Source organism: Galeopterus variegatus, unplaced genomic scaffold, assembly GCF_000696425.1.
Source record: "Galeopterus variegatus unplaced genomic scaffold, G_variegatus-3.0.2 Scaffold516, whole genome shotgun sequence".
Classification (NCBI taxonomy): Eukaryota; Metazoa; Chordata; class Mammalia; order Dermoptera; family Cynocephalidae; genus Galeopterus; species Galeopterus variegatus.
The window spans coordinates 427,523-438,115 of record NW_007726627.1 but is presented as its reverse complement, the minus strand read 5'-3'; the positions used below and the strand labels follow the sequence as shown (position 1 = coordinate 438,115).

Here is a 10,593-nt window from a genome sequence, read left to right as displayed (position 1 = left end):
TCGTTTGAGCATCTGGATCTAGCTGTACCTGAAGGTACACATGCTGGGCACGAGCTGATCAATTCTGCTGTCCATGTAGGCCAGCCTGAGTTGAGTTTCCATCACTTGTAGTAGAAAGCCTCACCAGTACCAGGCAGCTCGAGGAGTGAGGGAGATTGTATAAGAAATTGTAAGATGGTGTGAAGCTCTCTCTGGGTGCCTGCCTGTTACGTACCTGCCAAGTCAAGTTTCAACAGTCAACTTTGCCTTTTTTTTTTTTTTTTTACCTGAGGGCATTCTCTGTCTTCTGGAGCCCATGTCATCATGCCTGTAGCCAGAAGTGCCAAGGAATTAACACCTGCCAGGGGCAGTCCTCAGTGAGTGCTGACAGAGGCTGTTAAATTTATCCTAGCTCCCTGACCCCTCTAGTACAATAGCTCTTCTGGCCTTTTCTAGAGGAGCTCACAGCTTCCCCAGCAAACTGAAGCCCCAGGTGCCCTCAGTGGTGGCTGAGTTGGGAACATGCTCGGTTGACTGTCTTTTCTTGCAACACTCCCCAACTCCCCTACTGGGTTCCCTTCACTGCCCAAGTAAAGTACTAGTACTTGAATCGTTGTCTCAGGCTCAGCTTCCTGGGACACCAAAACCACAGCTGAAGATAAGGCTCAGCAATATGGGTTCCCACATTGTCTCTCCATCCACCTCAACTGACGCATCACACAATCCTACAAGGCTCTTTCTTTTTTTTTCCTTTTTGTCTTTTTTCGTGTCCAGCAACGGAGCGCAACCCTCAGTGTCGCGCCCCCCGGACCGGGACCGGCAACGGGATCGCAACCCTCGGTGCTGCGCCCGCACCTCGCTCAGCCAGTGAGCGGTGGGTCTGTATGTGGGATCTGAACCCTCGGCAGGAGCGCCGCCGTGCTCCCAAGTGGCACACTGTAGCAGTGCGCCACTGGGCCGGCCCCTACAAGGCTCTTTCTAATGCAGAAAACTGATGCATCAATACCAGGTGATTCCTCATCTCATTTTTCTATCCTATCCTAGCTTCCTTTAAAACAAACGAGGCACAGGAGAACACACATGCTGCTGCCCTCATATTCATGGGTGTAACAGTCTTTCAGATTGTGTACTTCAGAGTTGAAAAGATCACGAGCAAGGTGCCAGTCTTCTATGCTCCGAGGGCTGAGATAAAACACTCTTAACAGTGGGTGAGTTCACTGTGGCTGACTTCTCATCTTGAATTAATTTTTCTTCAAACACTCTAGACAGAGAGAAAACTTAACACAAAACAAGCCCCCTGAATGGAAGATAGTCAGAATTAAACCCTCGGAACACCCTCAGATTGCCAAACTCCATCTCCCTCAGCCCTGCTGTGTGATGGAGACTAAGTCCTTCCAGTAGCTCATCACAGTGAGGTTGGAACACAGTGTTTTATCAGGAGAAGCCAATGCATTTCCCCAAAGATGAGAAATTCTGAGTGACTTAAAATAACATGCCCAGGGATGATTTAGAGCTCTTTCAAGAGTCACGTCTGCAAATCAGATGAATTGCATCCATAAATTCCCCAGAGTCGGTGCTGGGGTACTCCAATTACTGTCAACTGATGAAGACAGATGGGCATCAGTGGGGGACAGTGGCTGTCCCCACGCCAGGGAGGGTGCAGATCCAGTCATCCACCCTAATTAATTCCCCATTGTCAGCAAATAGTGTCAGGCTTCCGGCTTTCTCTCACCCGCTTTCCTCTCCTCTTACTCTGTTCCAGAAAACACCACATGCCAATTTCCTGCCCCACCCCCACCCAGAGAGAAGAGCCAAGAAGCCAATGCTGTGGGCTGGACTAAGCCTGAATTCACTCCAGGTCTCTCCTATTAATGCTCTGGAACAAAGTCAGGTAGCAACTGTCTCCTTGTGATAGGCAGAATTTCTAGAATGGTCCACCAAAGATGTCCTACCCTAATCCTCAGAGCCTGGATGTATGATGAGAGCGATGTGTCTCACGATAATGTTATATGGCACAGTTGACCTTCAGATAGGGAGATCTTCCTGGATTATCTGGATGGGTCCAATGAAGTCACATGAGCCCCTAAAAGCAGAGAGATTTCTCTAGCTGGCGGCAGAAGGGGACGTCAGAGAGATTTGGAGTGTGAAAAGGACTCCATACATTGTTGCTGGACTTGAAGAAGATAGGGTGGGATGGGGAGTGAGAAGGGATGTGGGTGGCCTTAGGGAGCTAACAGAGGCTCCGGCCAATAACCAGAAAGGGAATGGAGCCTCAGTCATACAAGCATACTTCAAAGAGCTTGTGGAAAAATAGGATGAAAATATAATACAATTGTTTCATGAGTTTTTTGAAGACCCTTTGTGCAACTGCAAGGATCTGGATTCTACCAACAACCTAAGTGGGCATGGAAGCAGAATCTTCCCCAGAACATCCAGGGCAGAACCCAGCCAGCTGATACTTTGATTGCAGCCTCGTGATGCCCTAAGTGTAGAGCCTGGCTGAGCCCACCCACAGCACTTTGAGCTAGCAAGTGGGTGTTGTTTTCAGCTGAGAATTTCATGGTCGTTATGTGGCAGGAGATAACTGATACACCCCTGTGTGCTGGGAATCATCACTCAGTTCATCACAGCCCTACCACTCAGACTAGGTGGCCATGTGGATTTTATATATCCTGCATCATTGTTTATGCCACCAGCTCAGCCCCTATGGGCACTAGAATGTGCAGCCCCTGAACTGAACTGACATCCTGCACTGTCTTCCCTAGAAGCACGTAAACACCTTGGCGATCTTGCCTGTACTGTCGAACATCACTGTTCTGTTTCCACCACTGTGTCTCCCCTTTGCAACACTGTCATACATATTCTCACAATTGCATATTGGGGGATCTAACCCCTTTTACTAGCCCTCTAGGGCCCAGGCCTGTCCCAGTCTCAGTAGGGCAGCTCCTCCAGCATTTCCTAGTCCACGGTGAGTATTTAATTTGAGCTTCCTCTACAGTCTTCCTGCCTTGTCTGGCTACAAGTCACTGGAGGAAACTAGGTATGAAGCAGAATGTTCTGAGCCAAGACTGTGCCTGCTCTCATGAGCAGCTGAGGTCCTGTGTGCTGGCCCTAAAATGGTGATAATAATAATGACATTCATCCTCATGAAAAGAGCTAACCCTGACATAGCACTGCTCTGTGCCAGCCACTGTTTCTAGTACTTGACATAATTAATTCTAATTTAATTCCCAAAAGGACTCTTCAAGTTAGGTGCTGTTACTCCCTCTGTAAGGATTGAGGCACAGGTGCCCTAGGTCACATAGGTGGTAAGGGACAGAGCTATGATGCCATCTGGGCATTCTGGCTCATAAGTCTGGGCTCGTCTCACAAGTATTTTCCTAATGACACGATCGGAAGCAGAAAGCCCTGCAGACAAGGTAAATGCCTGTGCAGCTTGTCAGGGTCAGGTGAGCCTGTCCTGGATTACTTTTTCCTCCTCTCTTCCAATTTCTTGTCTTCCTGCTCAGCTCTGAGAGTCATTCACTCACTCAGCTAATGCTTACTGAGCACCTACTGTGTGCTGGCACTGTAATGGGCACCTGGGGTAAAGCAATGAGCAGGCATTTGTCTTCTAGAATCTTCCATTCCATGGAGGAGAAACAAAATAAATGAGCAAATACATAATGGGCCACAATAATCAACCATATTGTATATTGACAAAATAAAATAAAACTAAAAAAATATTATTATTATTAATAAATAATTATTAAACAAAAAGAACACAAAAAAGCCATCACACCTATTTCCAGATGTTAGAATCTTTCCTAGCAATACTCTCTCCATCCTAAACAGACATGAGGTCCATTAATATTACTAATAATTATTAATAATAAATTATAATAATAATTATTATAGTTATTATTATCATAATTTCAGATGATAATGAATACTATGAAGGAAATAAAACAGAGGTGTAGGAAGTGCAGCTGTGAGGAGAGGGTCTGAAAATGAGCAGGAGACACACTCAGTGGTGAGTCGAGGGTGGTGTGTTCCAGGCCGAAGGAAAGGCAATTGGGAAACTCCTAAAATCCCCAAGGGGGGCAGTGCCTGAAATGTGCTGAGAGAGATTGAGAACTGGGGAAGTTGAGGTCAGAGATGGAGACAGGGCCTTTTCATGCGGGCCTTGTGGGAAGTCGAAGGAATACAGTCTCCTTCTAAGTGCAATGGGACGTCATCGGTGTATGTTAAGCCAGCAAAAGACATGCTCTGATTTATAGTTTTGAAAGCTCACTCTGCTCTTGAGAGGAGAGAAGAGTGGAGGGCCGTGGGAACGGTGGCAGTCAGGAGACCTGGTGAGGAGGCCGATGAATGAACCCGCCCTTGGTCTGCGTTGTCCAATAGCTATGTGGGTAAGACAAATATTTTGGTCTGCAATGATGTAGCCTCTATTCTGGAATGTGGTTCTGCTAGCCTGACCCTGTCCTTCCTTCTCCTTTTGTTGAATCAGGCATAGGTGCTGGCCCTGCTCCTTCTCGGCTGCTGCTGTCTGGCCCCCTACCTGTTTGGGAGTCCGCAGCAGCTCCTCAGCTGTGGCCACAGCCGTGATGACCTTGCTGTTCTCTGTGTTGGGGTGGAGGTTGACTGACAGCCCAGCCATGAGCTGGATGGCCAAGTCTGTGACCGACACTTTGTCATCTAACACGGTCACTGTCTTCTCTGCCAGGATGGCGTCAGACAGTGGGGACAACACCTGTGGGATAGGCAGAACACAAAAAAGCCATCACACCTGTTTCCAGATGTTAGAATCTTTCCCAGCAATACTCTCTCCATCCTAAACAGACCTGAGGTCCAGAACACAGCACGAAGGAGGCACACACCTGCTTCGCTATATACTCTGGCCCATACTGTATCTTTGTCAGAATCAGATAAAGTCACTTTTTCCCTAAGACATTTCAGTTCTATCTGTTGGAAAATTGACATAAATATTAAAACTCATTCTGTCTTTAAAAAGGAATGACCCCTCCCATTCAGATAAGGTACCCTTGTACAGTACACAACCTGGTTAACTTTACATGGTGATCCTGTTGACTAGATTCAGGAAAAGTTTCAGACAAATTGAATTTAGAATTTAGAATCACATTCTAAGTGAACTATGAAATTAACTGGGGAGAACTAAATTATGAATAGTCCACTCCTCCCACCACCACCAGAGTGTATCCTCTGCTGAAACATTGCTTTCTGCCTCATCTCATAAGCCAGATACTGGGCATGAGATGTTCAGGTGACATGATAGACAGGTACTCATCATTTCCACCTAGGGTGTAAGAATCCAGAATGACATTCCAGAAAGGTGGAGTCAGCAGTGTGGGACCTGAAGGTTTGAGGAAAAGTCCTCCATGACCCACCATCTGTCCTGAAATCCTACCATTCTATACTTTTCTTTGAGCGAAAGATAGGCAGTAGGAGTTCAGGGAGAGTTGGTTGAATAAACAAATAGAAGCATGATGGAGTGACTGAAGGAAAGGAGTGAGAGGAAGAATCCACGCTTCCTCGCCTGATGACTGGTAGAAGCAGCACATTGAGATGAAGGCTGTTTCTGCGAAAGATAGGCAGTAGGAGTTCAGGGAGAGTTGGTTGAATAAACAAATAGAAGCATGATGTAGTGACTGAAGGAAAGGAGTGAGAGGAAGAATCCACACTTCCTCGCCTGATGACTGGTAGAAGCAGCACATTGAGATGAAGGCTGTTTCTGAGAGGTGGAGGAGGAAAAAGTCTGGAGAGAGGGTACTGAGTGGTAGACCGAGAGGCAGGATGGCGAGTGTTTGCAGGTGGTGGGATGGGGATGTGCCGTTGAGAGTGGAGCTGGGGTGTGCAGCTGGGGTGTGCAGCACCCAACTTCTCACTTCTGTTTGGAAGGAGATTGGAGCTCAAAGAGCTGGTCCAGGCTCACCTCTCTGTGTCCCCATGATGCCATCTGCAGCCATCATGGGGGCAAGGAATTGGCCACTGTGATCTGCACCCCTTTGAATCCCCTACCCAATACTGCATGGCATGCTGCGTGCTGCGGATACAGAAATCCCGAACTCCTGCTCCTACCTGGATGGTCGTCATCCCAACCTCCCGCCCGACCAAGATCCTGCTGTCCTGGAGTGTGGCCACGTGAGGCTCCTCCAACTTCATGAATTCTGTGACCAGGTGGGTGATGTCGAACTGCCAGTCGGGACTAAGCAGGTGGCTCAGCTGACCCCACAGGCCTGCACCCTCAGACACAAACTGGGTGAGGACCCGCACGGTGGCACGCTGGTACTGCAGGGCACAGCCCCGGCCCCGCCGCTCCTCCTCATCCTCATCCTCGCTCTCTCGTGTGGGCCTGTGGGAAAGGGAAGGAGCTCTCAGATCCAGGGAGAGGAGATAGGCTGGAGCCCGTCTCAACCTCAGGGAGACAATGTTCAATACGGGAGCCCCAGGACCACACGAGGAGCACTGATTCCACCAGGTGGCAGTGCAGAGGGTTGCACATCTCTTTCTTGAATACATTGATTGACAAATGAAAAGACTTAACAGCTAATATTTACTAAGCCTAAGCTATCCCACACATGGCTATATATATTTTAATTTAAATGAATAAAAATTAGATAAGTTTAAAAATTCAACTTCTCAGCCACACCGGCTATAGCCCAAGTGTGCCATATTGGACAGGGTGGTTCTAGAACATTCCACCACCATAGAAAGTTCTATTGGACAGAGCTGTATCACACTCTTGAGATGTGCCAAGTCCCTCTCTAAGCTTCCACATGCGTAAACTCTTTTACTCTCATAACACTGTGGAGCAGACCTATCATTTTTCTCACATCCAGATGAAGAAACCAAAGCACAGAGAGGTTAGGGAGCTTGAGGAATCTCACAAATCAAGTGAGTGGCAGAGCTTGGATTGGAACCCAGAGGGTCTCAGTCCTGCTTTCTTCAGGGACATGGAGTGAACCCATTCTCTTGGCCACTCATGACCACTATGAGATCTGTAGGGCTGGCGAGGCTCTTAGCTACCTCCCCTGATCAGCCCAAGTTCCTTCAAGTCCTTGTGGCATTGGACTTGGTGTCTCACTGTCCTCGAGGGCACTTTCTAGTTTGTCCCTTACGATGAAGTCCCTGGTTCCTGGGGTACTGTTAGGAAATAGCCCTGATGGTTTGGGAGGGAGAATTCCAGGCAGAAATCCATGAACTCAGCAACAACCCTCACCTGGCAAATATACGCCTATGTGTGGGGCACCGAATTAAGAAAATGAGAACCCAAACTCCTACACATGACAGTCCGAGTCACACCAAATAAATTAGAGGCTTTTTGTAAACAGTGACCCCACAGTTCAGTATAAATGCAATTAAATTTTATCCAATAATTTAATCTGCACAAAACAGTTAAAGCTTACTGTAATCACAAAGCACAGAAGAGGGAATAAACCAAACTTCAAATTCCCTGGGGACCGAGGGGCTAGAAAAATGTGCTGCCTGTGTCACATCATTTTAGGCAAGGTGCTTGCAGGAGACAGCATAATTGGAGCCCAAGTGTCAAATGCACACAACCTGGGTTTGACACCGACCTGCTGTTCAGCAGCCTTTGTGCCTGGCTGGGTTATCTTAGAGCCCTGCCTTCCCAGAGGGTTGTTGATAGGATTGAGGGAGATGTAATTGACATGGTAAAACCAGCACCTACTATGCGCTGGGTCCTGTATTGGATCTTTTAGTGTTAAGGTCAGTGCATAAAGCTGTTGTTAGCAGGGCTCTAGAGCATCTCCCCATTCTGGGCTCACCTTTTACTGGCCACGATGGGAACCCTCCAGCCCTTAATCTGGCTGAGCTCTGTGTCAGAGACTTCGATCTGCAGGGGTAGCCGGGGCACCCACACGGTGATGTGCAGGGGGGCACTCAGGTACTGGTACGTGAAGTTCACCACTGCATCCATCTTGCCTTTTATCTCTTTGCCATTGACAAAGACATAGTTGCAGCGGTCGGACACCTGCAAAGACAGGGGGAGTGGGTATGGAGAAAAAGTCCATGGGGCATTGGAGTCCTCCCTTCTTTGGCTTGTCTTGTTCTCTTGCAAAGCACACATGCTTAATTCAGATTCCTCCCAATGCAGAGCCTGAGACAGGGATTTGGTGCAGTCAATTTAATTGGGAAGTGACCCCAGGGAGCAGGGGTGAAGGAGACAGACACTGAGGAAAAGACGATGGGAAGGTGCATTTTGGGGGCTGCTACTGTGACATCTGAGGCCTCATAAAAAGCATCCAGGACTGTCCACCTGAGGGATATGAGGCAAGAATATTATCTACCAGCTTCTGTCTCCCACTGGTGGAGGGCTTTCCCAGCCTGGTACAGAAAGCAGCTTGAAGTGAGACTTTGCAATCAAAAAGTGAACTTGAACTTGGACAGTCCAGAAGTGGTGGCTGAGGGATTGTGATGTGAACACCACAGGTGTCTGTACCCCAGGTTGATGTCTGCTCAGAAAGTCAGCCACACCCACCCCATCCAGACTCCCAGGATATGAAGGGCCTGTAGTGCTGCCTTGTCCAGCTGGATTCTCACCATTCCAACACTCTCCCTGCCAGTCACATATGGTCCTGATGACACCCAGGTCTTGGCACATGCAGTTCTGCCTGCCATGACTGCCCTGGATTGTTGATATGTTTGCATTATGGTTGCTCATTATGTGAGTGGTAGAGCCATATGAGAGACTACCAGCCTATGTTCCCTTCCTCTGTATTCCTCCCTTTCCTTTCTCCTTTCTAGCAGGTTGTTGCTTCAGGAAAGGGAGAAGAAACGGTAGAAAGAAAAACGAACATACAGAGAAAATAAAAATAAAAGTCTGCAAGCATCTGGCTCTTGTGTTCCAATGACATTCATTCAAAGACAAATCTATATACAGACTCATGGACATTCCCAGCATGGCAAGGAAACAGCAAAGGCTCCTGTGTTCGCAGGAAGCAGGAAGAGGCAACACGGATGAGGATGAGGCCATTGCAGAGGTAACTGTGCTGACTGTGGCTGATGAGGGATGACGCCCTAGGAACTCTGAACAGAGACTAGAAGACTAGAAGCCCCCTCCCCCAATGCCTCAGCAGTAGGTAAGCCCTCTGGAAATTAGCCAGGGATTCTGTTTCTGTCATCTTAATGAACTGAAAATTGAAAACAGAAACCACCTGAGTTATAGAGAAACAATATAACCTATCTTGCATAGTCGAGTTAGTGGGATGTGATTTAAGTTGACCCCATGTGTGCATATCATCTCCTATACTGTAAAACTCTTGAAGGCAAAAGGTATGTCTTACCCATCTTTGATTTCTTGGTTCCTTGCACCAGCTGCTCATGAAGCAGGAGCTCAGCAAAGTGGATATTGAATGGATGGATGAATGGATAGATGGATGGATGGACAGATAGATGGATGAATGGGTGAATGGACGGGCGGACGGATGGATGGGTAGATGGATGGATAGATGGATGGATAAGAGAGATGAAGATATTTAAGAATGTATGCATGGATGGGCAGATGGATGAACAGACAGAAGCATGCATGGATGGATGGATAGACAGATAGATGGACAGATGAACAAACTGATGTATGGACAGACGGATGTATGGAGGGAGAGATGGATAAACAGGGCCCTCCTTTCACAGGGATTCCTGCTTCAGGACAACCATCAACAATCTTGGGGTTGAGGGGAGATGCAAAAAGAGACTGAGAGGAGATGGCACCCCAAATAGTGAAAACACAAGAAATTAATTCTTAAGATTCTAGAAAGCTCTCAGGCAGTGTTTCCTAATCTTTTCGGGGTCACTGACTACTCTGAGAATACACATAAAGCTAATTCTTGCTAGAGGAATGCATACACCCAGTTTAGCAAAACTTTTCAGAGCTGATGAAGTCACTCATGGGCTCCCCGCATGGCACTTGCATGCTAAGCTGTCACTGCTGATTCTCCTGTCTGGATTGTGTACCCTGGAAAGAGTGGAGTCCTCTTCTGGTGGTCTGTGGACCCAGCCGAATAACATCCAGTGCTGAGCAGTGAACTCTTGTGATCCGATCACCTCTCTGCCCAGCTTCCAGGAACTCTGGATGGCCACGCTGGACCCAATTTTCATCTTCGATGTACACTTGTGTTTGCAGGGGCAGCTGTGTGGGCTGGGCTGAGAGAAGTTCCTCCATCTGCTGGGGACTGTGGCAGGGAGCAGTTGGGAGGGGAGTACACGGATGGACCTTCTCACTCATGGTCAAGAGTGGTTTTAAAATGTTTACATGCTGATTAAGGATGGAAAGCAATTTTAGTGGCTGTCCCAGACTTGTCATTAGCATGTAAACACTGCCCTGGATCTGGGCAGGCATTAACATAATAGCCCAGCAAGAGTTATATCAGTAATCACTTCTTTAATCAAAGTTGTAATTTACAGACCATTGACTTTTCTCATTTATTACCTTTCTGAGCTCTGCTGGGAGGGAACCTGGCTGCTCCAGAATATATAAATAAATAAGAGGAACGTCAAGGGTATGTAGTTGCTGTGCATGATAGAGCCATTGTCACCGCTGTTCCTGAAGGTGTCATAAATGTCTGGGGAAGTCTCAGGATGCATTAATCATCTCCT

At 47.6% G+C, this 10,593-nt stretch overlaps 1 protein-coding gene across 1 annotated transcript in view; it reads right to left on the bottom strand.

Moving 5' to 3' along the window:
• The window catches only part of TMEM132C (transmembrane protein 132C), a 16,633-nt gene extending 6,538 nt beyond the window's left edge, over positions 1–10,095 (bottom strand). Inside the window, exons 1-4 of the mRNA XM_008569602.1 lie at positions 9,952–10,095; positions 7,767–7,972; positions 6,058–6,331; positions 4,520–4,711 (exon numbers count right to left, since the gene is read on the bottom strand). Coding sequence (XP_008567824.1) covers positions 4,520–4,711; positions 6,058–6,331; positions 7,767–7,972; positions 9,952–10,095 — 816 coding nt within the window. The remainder of the gene's footprint in view (positions 1–4,519; positions 4,712–6,057; positions 6,332–7,766; positions 7,973–9,951) is intronic.
• Between the last annotated feature and the right edge of the window lie 498 nt (positions 10,096–10,593).